The sequence below is a fragment of the Budorcas taxicolor genome, chromosome 8 (assembly GCF_023091745.1).
Source record: "Budorcas taxicolor isolate Tak-1 chromosome 8, Takin1.1, whole genome shotgun sequence".
Classification (NCBI taxonomy): Eukaryota; Metazoa; Chordata; class Mammalia; order Artiodactyla; family Bovidae; genus Budorcas; species Budorcas taxicolor.
The window spans coordinates 78,067,042-78,082,229 of NC_068917.1; the positions used below are offsets into that span (position 1 = coordinate 78,067,042).

The 15,188-nt window shown below is 49.9% G+C and overlaps 2 protein-coding genes across 2 annotated transcripts in view; one reads left to right on the forward strand and one right to left on the reverse strand.

The window, feature by feature from the left end:
• UBE2R2 (ubiquitin conjugating enzyme E2 R2) overlaps window positions 1-5,722 on the forward strand; it is a 103,599-nt gene extending 97,877 nt beyond the window's left edge. The window contains exon 5 of the mRNA XM_052644463.1: window positions 2,528-5,722. Within this exon, the coding sequence (XP_052500423.1) occupies window positions 2,528-2,747 (220 nt within the window). The 3' untranslated portion in view covers window positions 2,748-5,722. The remainder of the gene's footprint in view (window positions 1-2,527) is intronic.
• Window positions 5,723-6,928: 1,206 nt separating this feature from the next.
• Window positions 6,929-15,188, reverse strand: part of UBAP2 (ubiquitin associated protein 2) — a 114,013-nt gene continuing 105,753 nt past the window's right edge. Inside the window, exons 19-28 of the mRNA XM_052644872.1 lie at window positions 12,678-12,873; window positions 12,065-12,156; window positions 11,770-11,817; window positions 9,373-9,451; window positions 8,948-9,153; window positions 8,613-8,712; window positions 8,422-8,529; window positions 8,199-8,266; window positions 7,925-8,116; window positions 6,929-7,829 (exon numbers count right to left, since the gene is read on the reverse strand). Coding sequence (XP_052500832.1) covers window positions 7,734-7,829; window positions 7,925-8,116; window positions 8,199-8,266; window positions 8,422-8,529; window positions 8,613-8,712; window positions 8,948-9,153; window positions 9,373-9,451; window positions 11,770-11,817; window positions 12,065-12,156; window positions 12,678-12,873 — 1,185 coding nt within the window. The 3' untranslated portion in view covers window positions 6,929-7,733. The remainder of the gene's footprint in view (window positions 7,830-7,924; window positions 8,117-8,198; window positions 8,267-8,421; window positions 8,530-8,612; window positions 8,713-8,947; window positions 9,154-9,372; window positions 9,452-11,769; window positions 11,818-12,064; window positions 12,157-12,677; window positions 12,874-15,188) is intronic.

A 15,188-nucleotide genomic window follows, 5' to 3' on the forward strand; every position in this document is an offset into this window, starting at 1 on the left:
GTCCTTTAAGTGTAGCAAACACCCAAGGTATTCCAGATATTTTTGTTTTCAAATTTTTATTAATGAAATCCTATAAATTATTGATGTTTTTAACCACAGCAACTGCTTCTAAGAATCATCCTCACCTTCTCTAACTCCCTTACCCTACAATCGTTATCAGCAACTGTAGTACATGATTTAACAGAACGGAGTAAGAATCATGCCATGCCTCATATGACCTTTTATAAGTTAACTTTATTTATTTATTTATTTATTTATTTAACTACCCCGGGTCTTAGTTATGGCATGCGGGATCTTTAGTTGCAGCCTGTGGGATCTTAGTTCCCAAACCAGGGATCAAACCCACATCCCCTGCACTGAAAGTGTGAAGTCTTTGCTGCTAGACCACCAGGGAAGCCCCTATCAGTTAACTTTTGAGGGTCTTTAATTTTCCCGTCTGGAGAAGGAAAAAAAAGGTAGATGGTATTAGGTTCAGCCATTCATTTCTAGTTATATCCTGCATAGAATAAAAGGTTTTCCTAACAGTACTTAAGGATTGGTAGAGCCCCAGGGACAATCCCAGCCCATTCTGTGTATAGGAATTTTAGTAAGCACTAGAATTTATTTTAAAAGTCCCTCTCTGTAAATCTAGTTGGCACAATATTATGTGATTTTTTTTTTTAAATGCATGTCATCTGACAGCTGAATAAGTTATCTGTAAATCACCTTCAGACCCTCTCTCTAATTCATAGTCATTTAATGAAATTACAAGGATAGAATCTGGGCATCTGTATTTTGTTTTTACCAGCCACTTCGGTGACTGGTTTATACCAAAGATTGAAGATAACTAGTGTAAGTAGTAAGAAGTTGAGTGTGGAAGTGGACTGAGGATTTGAAAACGGGAATTCTTCATAAAATCGTCAGACGCAAGTCTAATGTTCATGGGAAGGTTGGATGTCAGGCACAATCCTTTTCCTTGATGGAATTCATACTCCTGTTTGTAAACAAATGACTGTGTAATAGGATAAGTGCAGCTACAGAACCATAAACAAGATACAGTGGAAGGGATATGTAATATGTTCCTAGGAGAGAGAATACATCTTAACCAAGAATTTCTCAGAGAGAGGGAGAAACATGTTTACTAAAACACAGGTGTATGACAGCATGACATGTCAAGAGAATCATAAATTCTAATTTGAGAATTGATGGGAAATTAAGAAAGGCATCAGGGCTTAAAAGACAGTGAAGTCAGAAGGTGATAGAGTGTCACTTAAAGACTTTGTGTGAAAGGATAATCCTATTTGAGTTCCAAAGGAAAGTGATTGACCAGGAGACCAGCTGAGATCTGAGGAGACTGAGATGAAGACGAAACTGATGAAGTGACAAACAAGGATGAGAAAACAGATTTGAAAATATTTAGGACTTTGAAGTAAGGAGCTGCAAGAAGAAAGATGGGAGAAACTGACCATAGAGGAGGATGGCAACAGACCAGACAGATGAAGACTTGCTGCGTTAGGATTCCATCAGGACGGAGAAGGGTATAGCGCTCCGAAGAGAAGTCTAGGCTGGACCCTGATGATTTGAGTGCTGTCAGTATGAAGGGTTAGAACCATGAGAATGGATAATGTGGTCCCAGGAGAAGATTGTGAGAAGAGAGATTCAAGCCTGAAAGCCTCAACACCAGCATGCAAGGCAGCAAGATCAACCGAGAGGAGTCTAATTAAAAGGAAGACGGGGAGAATAGTGGTTTGATGTTTTAAGTTCAGTTTCTCTAACCCCTTGAGGGATCAAATTTTCATTCTTGTTGAAGGAAACAACCTTCATGCATTCATACAATCAGTATTTGTCACACAGCTGTGTATGACAGACTGCACTCTAAGCAGCAGGGGAACAGAATTAACTAAGATAGACAAGGTCTTTGCTCACATTCAGGGGTGAGAATGACAGAAAAGTGAACAAGTGAGGACGTAGGATAATATGAAGGAATGACAAGATGGCTTCTTTTCTGTCAGAACAAGCCTCCTCTCAGGTGACATATGTTCATAAGTTCTTACGTGTAGGGCAGGACAACTGATCCACACAGAAAAACTAGGTGTGTTTGAAGGTACTAAAAAATACCCCAGAGGGGTCTGAATGTTTTGGAATTGGAGAAAGCAGTGAAGTGGTAGGCAGGTGGATCATGCAAGACTTTGAATTTAACATGAGATATTTGGATTTTACTCTGAGTAGGAGGATTATTGAGTTGTTGGGGCCTGTATTCTAGGTTTAGTTTGAGACCAACTGGAAAAAAAAATGTGAGATGATCGCCAGTTAACCAGTATTTGAGATCCATGGCTTCAAACACCCTTCCGAAGGGTCATTATTAAGTGTCCTTCCGACGGGTACCTGATGGGCTAGAACTTTTGGTGTAGTAGAGGGTATTTGTCGAAGATGCTTTTAAGTAGATAGGTTCTAAAGTTCAAAAACCCGAGTCACAAAGATTTTTGGATTATTTTGGCCAATTATAAATCCATGTTCCAGAGACTTACATAAATTATCCTCTCTTCAGGAAACAGGTGTCAGCCACTAAAGCCGAAGCAGAAAAGGATGGAGTGAAGGTCCCTACGACCCTGGCGGAATACTGCATCAAAACTAAAGTGCCTTCCAATGACAACAGCTCAGATTTGCTTTATGACGACTTGTACGACGATGACATTGATGATGAAGATGAGGAGGAGGAAGATGCCGACTGTTACGATGATGATGATTCTGGAAATGAGGAGTCGTGACGTGCTCCTTCAAGGCCCCTGTACTGCCCTGCCGTCTCAGGCCAAAGGGAGGGGAGCAAGTGGGGACCTAGCAGTGGCCCCTCGGCAAAAAGCTATTACGGGGGTGGGGAAAACAAACACGGCTCCTGCTGACTCCCCTTATGGATCTCAGTTTGCTCCTTTTTATGGACCTCTTAATGGAGAGAAAGTAATCCTCCACAGAATGTCTGAATTCTTGCATTCTTTACCCTTCCATCACTGTATTGATTCTTTTTTTTTCTTTTCCTTTCTTTAAATCCAAACTCTTGCCTCACTTCGTCTCTACAAAGCGTTCACAGCGAAACACGTTTGGTCTGTTTTTAGATTCTTGAAGAATTAGTCTTTCACCAAGACATTTAATGTGTTTAAAGCTGGGAACCCATTGGGAGTTCACAAGTGCTGCATATGCTGGGTAGCAAAAGAAAACAACCACAAAACCCCCAGAAAACAAACTTTTTTTTTTAAGCAGATTTGCCAAGGTTTAGCTGCTCATTTACGTGTGTGTGCATTTGTTCAGCCCCATGATGGTGAGTTTTGTTTCTTAAGGCTGGGGTACAGTGGGCGTCAGGGACTTTGTTCTGAACCTGAGACATGTTCCTAAGGGCACAGAACTGTTCAGCCTCCAGGAAATCCTCCTCACACAGAAGAGAGGAATCAGATTTTGTTTTTTGAAATTGGGATCTAAAGCCTGAAATAAATATTCATACTTTACATAGAACTGATTGCTATTTATTTTGAAGGCAGAGTTATTTTTGCCCCCCAGGGAGTGGGGAGAGAGTGGGGGGATTAGCGTGAGTGTGTGGAGAGTTAGTGATGGGAACAAAGATTTTAAATCACTATGCCAGTTTTGGTTGATGCTGCTGGGGGAAAAGTCAAACTGCTGGTGACCACTGTTGGGAGAGAAAACATCTGTTTCATATATGTAACATGGCCTTTCCCTGAAAGATACACTCTCACGAGCATTTTTTTTTAAGTAGCGAGGTTTTAATTACTCAGTATTAATACTAGGTGCATGTGTTTAAGATTTTGGTTTTCATTGAGCTGCTTATACTGATAGTGGTAACTGTGGATATATGTGAGACCTGAGTGACTGGTTCCTGCTTTCCTCACTGGATGTGACCCCGACTTCTGTCTTGTGATGTACTCGGGCTGCGGAGTGCAAGCAGCAGCTGTGCATGGAGCTTTCCCCTGAGCTGCTTTGTCTCTTCTGGCAGGGCCAGGGGAGTTGGCTGCAGGCAGTGTCCAGGCAACGCTCGATCTTCCTGCCGCACAGTTGCTGCAGCTTTGATTCCCCTTGTGCCTATCGTGTGTTACTTCAATCAATATCAAGTTCCATCAGCCTTCACCAACCAGGGACTTCTGTACGTGGCGATGATTTTTGTTTCTTGTGGGGGCGGGCCAGTGCATAAGAGGGCAGTGTTCTTATCAGTGGGAAAAATACCGCTATAAACTTACTTCAGATCCCTGTGCGCTAGCATCAACTCTTTTTCTTCAGATCCTACAGCTCAGAAAGAACAAAAGGGTTGATGAGGGACAGGGGTAGGATGGATCCTAGGACAGAGTAAGTGATGCTTAGGTCCTTAGTTCCTCCTTCCTTTCTGATCTCAGGGTTTTCATTCGCTCTTCAGACTCTCCAAACATTTGCTGACTAATTCCCAGCAGCCCTCTTTGGAATCTTAGGTTTGGTCTAGTATTAAATCGGGAATGTTAAATGTGCTAAGGTTCATATGGGACAATGTTGAGCCTGGTCCCAGAATCTGTCCAAACTCCATGGGGCTACCTGCACCTCTGAATCAGCAACTGTGGTCAGATTCAGAAAACAAAGCAGCTCTCCTGTGATGAAACAGTGATGTTGAAAGTAGCTTTTTACGCCCCACATGTACTCCCACCCTCCACTACTAGACACACACACACACACACGTTTACAGCCAGTAGCTTGGTCTTACTCTTGGAACCCTAAAACTAAGCCTTCCCCTTCCTGCTGAAGCATTTCTCTCCCAGCGCAGGCCAGACACTTTGGCATTGTGGGAGGTGCTGTCCCATTAGGCCCTATGGCCTCTGTTGCACATTGACTCAGGGAGCCAGAGAGCCAGGTGGAGGTTGTACCTCTCAGCCCTTTGGGGTTTTACTTTTGAGGGTTAGGTTTGCCTCTGATGAGAGTACAATCAATTCTAGAAAAGACTGGGGTGTGTGTTGATTTGCTAGAATTGCTAGAAGGTGGACGTTCGGATAGCTCTGACTTGTAAACCCAGGTGCTGGTTCCAGAGCTCTGTAACACGACACAGGAGACTTTGAGCACGTGCTTGCTTTTGGGAGTGGAGATCTTAGGCTCAGGCCACAACCTTGGGAGTACAGTTGTGCTGTTTGGTGTAACATGAATTCAGAAACCACCCTGCAGTTTGAGGTTCCTTCAGACTGTAGCGGAGGCCTCTGGATGCTCTTCAGGTCTGTGTTTGAGGCTGGGTGGACAAAGTGTATCATCGTGATTTTGTCGTTGCTTCTCACAGTCTTCCCCACTTTCACATCATTCCAGAGTTCTTTTCTGTTAGCCAAACTTTTTTGTAGTCCCTTCTTCTTTCCTGGTAATTACTTGCTTCTTTATTTGCTGGTTTCCTTATGTTTGGAAAATACATAGTAAGTGATTGAAGGGGAAAATGTGTAGTTCTCCACTGAAAATTAACCCTCCACCCCACCCCACCCCCATCCTGATTTTAAAAAAAAGGTTTACATTTACAAAGATTCAGATGCAATTTTCAACTCTTCTGAAACCAGCAGGACACACCTGACTTTAATAGTTTTCTTAGCTGAAATTGTAGATGTTTTTCTTCAGTTTAACTTATGAGAAAAGATTATCTGATGCATTTTGTGTTCAACTTCCCCTTTAGTGATTTATTTTTGTCTTTTTCTGCCCATCTGTCTACTAATAAAATGTGAAATAAAATATACCTGTATTGCTACTTCCCCATGGAATGACCCTTTTCTTTTTTGTGTGTTAAAAGGTGGTCTTAATACTTCCTATGTTCCCAGTTTATATACAGGACTCAGCTGAAAATTTTTTAAAAAACAAATCCTTACTAGTTTAAGAAAGGTTACAAGAAAGACAAAGCCATTTGTTAACCTTAATTCTGAAATAGGGCACAATCTGCTGGTACAAGTAGGTCGGTGGACTGATGGACAGGTGCTCCACTGCCCTCCTTAGGCAAGGTTTTTGTTTTTCTTGTCACTTGTCATCTTAACTTCCTGCTGTTAATCAGTGATTAGGAGGCAGTAGGTGCCATGACAGTGATACGTTTCAATTGTGGACACTTAACCTTTTTTTAAGCCAGCCAGCAGTGCTCAACATATCTGACCTCTTAATTTTCGAGGTCAAAAGCAGCGAAAATGAGGACTGTGCCCCGGGCTGGTTCCGTCCAGCATGCTGACCTGAAACGAGATGCTATAATCTAATGCTCTGGGCAGCACCTCAAGGCCCTGAACTAGCTGCCAGGTTGCACTACATCTGTGCCTTGACAAGCATGGAGATTTGCCTCCTGGCAAGAGATGTGGATGTTTTATGGCCCCAGTTCCTTCTGCACTGGTGGCCTGAAATCAAGAAGGAGGAGCTTAAGGGAAGTCAGAATCCTGGCCTCAGGTGAATAGTTCCTTGGGACCTTCTAGAGCAATTTAGCTCAGGACCCACTTACCTACTTCACAGCACCTTGACTCACTTGTTAACAGTTATCAGTCAAGATGGCATTTGGCTGATGAAAAGCAAAGGACAAGAGTTTAACTATTCAAACTTAAACTCTCTCACAGGCCTAGAACTGTGTTCTCAGCTCTTACCTTTGGTTGGAAAAGAAATTACCCTGCTTGTCCCCTAGGTCTGTTACAGAGTTGCAAGAAAAGCAAAGGTAATGGGCAATGTCTGCTATGTCAGCGAGGTGAGCTACCTTGTCAGCTGTATCCTTTACCTTTGCCATCTCCCTGAATGCTGACTGGAGCAAGAGAAGGGCCCAGCAAAGCAAAGAATACCCAAATACCCACTGAAGCCCTGATGACCTATTACCAGAAGACTTGAGTTCTGCTTCAACCCTGTGAAGTCCAGGGTACCTGGCACTGTAATAAAGACGCCTCTGCCCTGACCCCTTCCTTCAGTCACACCATACAAGAGACCAAGCATGCTCTCAGAACTTTATTAGGTGGAGTTCGGCCAAAAGAGAAAACCTCCAGAATAGTCACCCTCCTGGTTCAGGACAACTGGAATAGAGGAGCCTTTGCTGAAGATGTGCTCTCACCAAAATGAAAGCATATCTGATTTTTTTTTAAAGGGGGGAGCTGACTGGCTGAATATCTGAGCGCAAATTCAGAATTAAGAATGGTCAGCCAGAGGAAGGCAAGTCTGGGGACAAGACCAGACGCCCCTGCTCTCTATGGAGACAAATAGGTGCCACTTTCATGTTGGGTGGGGGATATATCTCTGCTATTCCCAGATCAAGATTTGGAGAGAGGGGAACATGACAAATGACAAAAGGACCAGTTTCTCAAAAAGTGAGGGAGAAAGTAATTACACAGGGACAAAAACTCAAATAATGGTTTACAAGGGAGCGAGATAAATCGTGATTCTTCATTGGTGCTTGACCCTAGTACCCGAACTGCCCTAAGCCAGCCCCTCCAGACACTGCCCGTGCAGGGGGCTATGGAGAAGGCCTAAGGCAGAGGGGAGGGGGCACTGCTTTTGCTACAGCAAGAAGGGGCTTCAGTGGGGAGAGTAGCAGCTGCTCCCCACTCCCCTAAGACTTGTATCACATTTACAAATACGTACATAAATACATTACATACAATAGCGAGTCTGGGAGGCAGGCTCCCCCAGAGAGGCTCGGCTGACACAGTTACATGTCTCAGGAATTCTAGGAAAGGGCGCCGGGCTCCCAGAGAAATGGGCTCCATGTGTTTTCTCCTGCCCAGGGGAAGCCCGCCCCGCTTCAGGGTTCAGTTTGTCCAGTATGGAGAGTTGCCGTAGGCAGGTTTGGAGGCTTGTGACTTGGGCTGCAGTGAGCTAGGCTGGTTGCGCTGACCGGAGCCGCTCTGAGGAGGAGAGAAGGTGGTCAAGGCTGCAGCGGACCACCATCACCCCCGCCTGGGTGCGCAGGGCCAGGTAGCCGCTGCCTCCGACAGCTCACCTGAGCATCCTGCGGGAGGTGGTGGTGCAGCAGCTGCGAGGGAGGCTGCTGGTGTGCCGGCAGGATGTGCAGGAACGGCGGGGGCGCGTACCCGGGCGCTGCTCCAGGGGCCAGGGGCCCGGTGGAGCCCAAGGCCGAGGGCAGGCTGAATGGGGGTGGAGTCCCTGCGTGAAATCCCTGCTTGTCAAATGTCTGCAGGGCAGAGAGACAACAGTGAGGGCCAGCCGGGCGGCACCTGCCCCAGCCTGGCCCCCCAGCGCCAGGCCCCGCTCACCTGAGTCTTGTTGTAGACAGACCCAGTCATATCAGGAAGGCCAGAGGTGCTCGAAGTCGCCGACACTCCTGGAAGGAAAAGCGGTGGGTGGTTCCCATGGCAGCAGGGCCCAGCTCCGGTCTCCCCCACCTCCAGAGGCCCTCTGGGGTGGCCTCGCCTGAGGAGTCAGGGTGGGAGACAACTGCTTTGGGCCTCAGTCCCGGATGGAAGAGAGTGATGCTACCTTTGCCAGGCCCAGAGCCTGCAGCCTTGTTCTGTGTCTGTGATGATCCACCATAGCCACCCTTGCTGTAGTCTCCGGCTGCAGTGCCGGGGGTCAGGTCGTCATAACCTAGCGTGGCAGGGACAAGAGGCGTGTGTGAGCTCGGTGAGCCAGTCCTGCCCGTGCCTCTCTGGGCTGGGAGCGCCCCTCACCTGTGCCGTAGCTGTGCTGGCCGTAACCGCTGGCCTGCTGGAAAGGGGTGCTGGGGGTGCTGAGGCTCACACCATGCTGCTTAGCTGAAGCCGGAGGGACCTGGGTGAGGGAAAAGCAGCAGAGGCATTAGTGGAGAACAGAGTGAGGGGAGCAGGTGGCACAACCACCAGGAACGTGTCTTTACTAGTGCCACACCCGCTAGGTCTCCAAGCAGATGAAACAGGAACCCCAGCCTTGACCCATTCTTCAAGGCCAGGTGAGCCCGAGTGGGGACCCGTCCCCCCTCCCTGCTTCTGCTCCCCGGAGCTGGAGGAACACCCCCACCGATACTCACAAACATGGTGGGCCCATACTGGAAGGCACTGGGCACGCCTGTGTAGTAGGGGAGGCCAGTGTAGCTGTAGCCAGGCGGCAGGGCGGGACTCAGAAAGGGCTGCTGAGCTGTGTGGTGGGCCTGGGACTGGCTCTGCTGTGGCTGAGCCAGGGTGGTGGGGGGTGCAGGGGAAGCAGAGTCACCTCGGCCAAACTTGGTGACATCACCTAGGGGAACAGGGGCACTGATGCAGTCCCCACCCCTCATCCCAGCAGGAGGAAAAAGTCAGACAGGCCCCTGCAAATAGGAACAGGGCTGGCTGCTGGCTCAACAACAGGAAGCTGGCAGGTCTCTGCAGCCCTTCCATTTGTTTCCAGGCTCCTGGGATGGGCCACAGGCCAGTCCTTTGAGCAGCCCCTACTCCTAACCCCCTGAAGAAGACTAACCTGAATACGGGTTATTAGTGAGGCTCCCATCTCGACTGGCGAGGGCTGGGGGTGTAGCGAAAGGGATCCCATAGTAATCCTAGGAGAGACCAGAGGCTCGATCAGCGGAATGGCCTCACCCATTCCTAGGACAGGGCCCTGCAGGCAGCTGGGTGCTCCAGGGAAGGCCACGTTCCTGACTGGACCACCAGAGGGCAGCACTCGGGAAATAAAAACATGGTGCCCTTCAGAGTTGTGGCAGCCACACAGCACGCAGACTCACTGACCAGTCCCTCAGCCTTCCCCGGCAGAGCCACTGGATCCCAATCACACAACATGATCCTGGGCTGAAGATGCTGTGGATTTCCTGGGAGATTTCCTGGCAATAAAGCCAGTGGATCCAGAGGAGGGTGTGGGTGCTTTTCCGGGACACTGCTGCCCATGAGGAAAGCAGGAGGGCTTTCCCTCAGCTCAGAGGCCCCAGGTGCAGAATGTCGAGGACTGGCAAAGCCCTGGGTGTTAAGGGTCACGGCAGGCCTCCCCTTCTCCACAGGGCTTCACTGTGTCTCACCTCTGCGCACACACTTCTCCAAGCTCTTGTGCAGTGTCCGGGCTGTTAGGGTAGAGGGCTGGTCTCTCCTAGCTCAGGACTGACGTGTGCCTGCCTGTAATTGCTGCCCTGATCTGTTAAACCCTTGGGGCTCCTCCTCCCCCTCAGGTTTCTACTTGTCCAGGTAACTTTCCTAGCTGTCCTTTAGAGTCCCTCTCACTGGAGAAGGCACTGAATTCATTTGGCCCATGACCCTCAGCAGCATCCACCTGTGACATAAAATGGCTGAGAGGAGGGGGTGCTAGGAAAGCACAGCTGGTACAGTTCAAGTGGGGACAGGCCTGCAGGAAACCCAGGAGGCGGTGCTCTTTCACAGAAGAAAACCCGAAGATGGAAACGAGCAAAAACACACCAGAGCCTAGGAAACGACCAAGAGGAAAGAGAAATCTCTACCTCGAAAGACAGGCTTACAAGTGATTTCCTCTAAGGCACAAAAAGATGAACGGAGTATGAAGCAGGACGACTCCCGGGCCTGGAATCCCACCAAGCCACTCTGAGGGGCCCGACCCAGCACCACACACAGACTCGTCTTTCAGAACCAGCTCTCACGTTCCATCCCTGAGGCCCTGGGGCTGCGAGGTTTCCTGAGTGTCAGGAGGACCTGGGCCGCGTTTCCTGGTTTCCCTGCGAAGCCCTAGGGCTTAAGGCATCCCCAGAAACCCGAAGTTCTGTTTTACACCACAGAAATCTGCCAGGACATCCTCAATACCTTTCTGGGCCCTCTGGGGATGTGGGCAGAAAGCCCCACAGGCCCTCAGGCAGTAGCATGGGTTTGCAGTGGCTGCTGGTTTGCACACTGGGGAAGAGCAGCCCAGCTCCAAGCCTCGGGAAATACTCCAGCAGATGAAAGAGTCTCCCAAGAGAAACAAGCTTCAGCCACTGGGCCCGGTGCCCACAGCTCCCTGAGCTCTCTGCGGTCAGCCCAGAGCAGGCAACACTACTTGTGGAGGCCACCTCAACCTGCACAGAGTGTCGGGGTTGGGGGGCAGGGGGCACTCCACTCCAGTCTTCAGTCTGACAAAGGACACCTCACCTTCACTTGGGGAAAAGGAAAGCCCGTGCCCAACAGAGCTGACATCAGTGTCCAGATAGCATTACTCCCTGACAACGCGACAGATGCCCAGACCGCTGAGAATGAGCAGGAGTCTGCTCAGCAGCAGACCAAGAAGGGGGCGGCAGGACAGGAGCCTGCAGGCTGTCCAGGCAGGGCGCATGCCTCCTCATGTCCCACTCCTGCACTGCGTCCTGTTCATGCGGCCACATCCCAGAGAAGGCCCAGTGCCTCATCCTGGAAGCAAGGGCCGAGACAGACAGGCAACACTGACCTCAGAGTGAGGCTGCAGCAATCAGAGAGATCCCAGGGCCAGCAATCTTACAAACAGATGGCAGGCTAAACCTGGAAGGGCCCTTTGCTCCAGCCACTCACTCCAAAGAACGACGCTGCCATCACCGATGGCCACTGCAGAAGCTAGACACTAGATGGCACTCTGAAGGACAGGACTTTATAAAAAGCCTAGGGACAGGCAAGTAACCCCATATCCTGGTCGGTTGTTTTGTTTTTAATGGGGGGAGGCTTAAGGGGAGAGAAGGACCCACATTTGCTAGAAGCACTGCCTACTGGGGCCCAGGTCCCAAAGAACTTCAAGGTGCCCAGACTATAGCTGCTCCAGGCACCACCATCACAGCAGCTTTCCCGGCTGCGGTGCTGAGGGAGTCCTCAGGCAGGACGTGTCCCGAGGGCCAGCCAGCAGGTGGGGTACGTGAGACTCAGAGCCTGAAGCCCCCAGCCTCCCCCAAACCCCACTCACCATTGGCAGCCGTGACTGCAGCATCTGGAGCTCGTCATAGCCGTAAATCTGCGTGGGGACACAAAAGCTGTAAGAGGCCACAGGCCACCCGATATGGGGCCAAAAACAAGGCTGGAGGTGGAGGACACATGCAGGAAGCAGACGGGGATGAGCTGCTGTGGGCAGACGCCCCACCTTGACTGAGTCCAGCTAGAGAAAGGCCCAGGGTCTGAGGGCAGAGCTGCCCTCAGGGGCAACGGGGGCAACTCAAGACCCCCCAAGGCCAGCTGGGCTGAGGGAAGCCAGGAGCACTTACCGGGTAGGCAGGAAGCAGTCCTCCGGGGCCCACGAGGTACTGGTTGTGCAGCAGGGGAGGCACCCCCTGAGGCAGGTTAGGGGGCGCTTTGCCTACAGGGCAAAAATCAAATGGAGTAACATGGCCCCCACACGAGTACAATTCCTCAGCTTCTGGGGCATAGCAGAACGCAGCAGACTGGGTAGCCCCAGGACAGGGACAGGCTAGGCCGCAGGGGGTGAGCTGCTGGCAAACCACTGTCGGCTGGGCCCACGCAGCCTGCCCAGGTCTGGCTGATGGGCAGTCACACAAAGTGACCAGGAGCAGCCCATGAGAGCTGCCCCCTCATCTCAGCTGCAGGGATGAGTGAGGACAGGAAAGAATGGACCGCTCCAAGCAGAAAGGCTGCCGGAAATGCTGTCCAGGGAGCATCCTCCCCCGCAAAACTGATTTCACCATCAGCCAGGATCTGGCCCCCACCCCAATCCCAGCTCTGGAAGAACCAGGCCTCAGGAGGTCAGTGGGACAGAAAAGAACCCCACAGGGGCTGAGCCGGACACAGCTGTGCGCTTTCAATGCCTGTGAACCCCCATGGCTGCCCACCGGGGTCTCCTCCCAGGCCACGGGGACACACCTGAGGTCATCAAAGGCGCAGCCCTGGCGCTGCTGCTGGGGGCACTGCCGGGGGCACTGCCCAGGCACAGGCTGTTGACCGTGTTCATGCCGCTTGGCAAGCTGAGCCCTGAGGACACGGCGCTCGAGGCGGAAGTTGCTGCCGTTGAGAAGGTGGCCGAGGGCTGTAGGGAAGGGGCGCTGTCCACGCTGGCGTGCTGGCAAAACAGAAAAGCCAGGGCACATGGATCTAGGGGCAGAGCAGAGAATGCACGAGGACTGGCCTGGGCTGTGGGCCCATGGCCTCAGGCTGACCTGTGTGCTCGCCTTGGCCCCTCACTGAAGCCATGGGGACACAATTGGTCAGCTGAGTATCAAGACCACCACAACTGAGATTTATGACCAAAAATCGTCCTAAAAATCGCTCAAGTTGCTCATGCTCTGGTAACTGAAACAGGCACAGAAACCTCAAGTAAACCTTAGTTTATAGATGAACATAGAGAATCTCAATAGGAGGTGAAAACCCACCTCATAAAATATCAGGAGAATGGAGCCCAGGGCCACAGCAGCCCAGCCCAAGGCAAGGCCTCCTGGGCACTCTGACTTGAAGCCGCAGGTGGCCTTTGCTCCAGCATGTGAGGATATTCTCTAGGTCCTCAGGGTCTACACCAGGAAGGGCATGGCCCTGCCCTAGGCCTTCCTGAGAAGAGCCACCAAGGAAAGAAGAGCAAAGCCCAGCGAAAGCTTTGAAGAGCCTGAGCGCCAAGTACCAAGGTGGCAGGGAGGGTTTTGAGGGTTGAGAGGAAGCTAGACGAGATATACCTAGTTAGGCAAAGTGAGGGCCGAAGACAGAAGAAAAGGCTCTGTAAGACTGAACATGTGCACCACAAAGTAGCTGGGAAACTGACGCGAAGCTGAAGAACAGGAAAGACCAGGAGAAAGGACAGCGTGCACTGTCTTCCAGGGCCCAGATGACTGTGCAGGTCCCAGCCCCACAGGCTGCCCTGCCCGCCTAAGCAGTAGCAACCAGATCCGGTTCAGCAAGTGCAGACTCCGAAAATTCTGGTCTCCCGGGGCTCCCCAGGACTCCTGCCCCTTCTACCGAGATGGAGAGACAGACCAGCGAGAGAAGGGCCCAGAGTGGGGCTGAGGCGCCCACTACCCACACCTCACGATCCCCTGCACAGAGCCCAGCTTCCATCCAAGGACACCAGCCAGAGTCAGAAACAGCTCTGACCACTGCACTGTGATGTCACTGGCCACCCAACCTTTCAACCACAGGATTAAAAAAAAAAAACTGGCAGTGTGGGGAATAGGGGGAATCCAGAGGCACTCAGGAGTCATCCAGAGAGCCTCTCCTGCCTTGAGTGGGCCCTGAAAGGGTCCCTGAATCTGCCCTTCCACCTCTCGAATCTGTGAAGACGACAGGCTGCTGGCCCGCTTAGTCCATGTGATGGGGCCGTCACTCAGCTCTCCAGATGGGCCCAGGAGAGCACAGCTGACCACACCTTCCCCAGACCACGAGGGGTAGGAGAAAAGGCGAGATCCTTTACAAAGTGGGAGAGATCTGGCTCTGACAGATTATGATATACCTGACTATTTAAAAATCAAAACTGTTTCTAAAACAACAAACCTAGGAAAAATATTTGCACTTCCCATCACAAAGGGCTACTTACTAGTCTCCCAACTATAGAAATAAATACCAAGACTGGACATAAAAATGTAAACATCTCAGCCAAAAGGAAATTTAATGGTTTACCAATGTATAAAATAGATGGTTCAAGCTCTTTCAGTTAAACACTATACTGACAGGTCATTTTTCTATTAACATATTAGAAAAATACAAATATTTGGTAACATCATTTTGGGAGGCAGTGGGGAAAGAGGACACTTCACTGTTTGCCAATGAGAGGTAAGTGGGTTGAAATCACTATGCAGAGTAATATGATAAATGCCCAGCAATGCCACCTCGGAGTCTATCCTGCAGACACAGCATGTGCAGAAGGCTGTACACCACTGTCTGCACAGGTACATCTCATGTTCTTGTGCTTTGCAGGTACTGCGTTTCCTACAAAGTGAAGGTCCAAGGCAACTGGGGGGTCAAGCAAGTCTACTGGTGCCAATTTTCCAACAGCGCTGGCTTACTTTTCGTCTCTGTGTCACATTTTGGTAATTCTCACAATATTTCAAAACTTTTCATAATATTTGTTATGATGATCAATGACCTGTGATGTTACAAATGCAAAAAGATTACAGCCTGCTCGAAGGCTCAGGTGATGGCCAGCATTTTTAGCTAATGTATTTATTAACTAAGATATATATATATTGGGGGACTTCCTTGGCAGTCTGCTGGTGAAAACCCCCATGCTTCCACTGCAGGGGTCATGGGTTGGATCCCTGGTTGGGGAATTAAGATCCTGCATACCACAGGATCAGCAAGGGAAAAAGAAAAATAAGTTGTATTTTTTAGACATAATGTTATTGCAGCAAGGCAAAAAGAAAAAAAGATAAATATGTTGTATTTTTTAGAGGC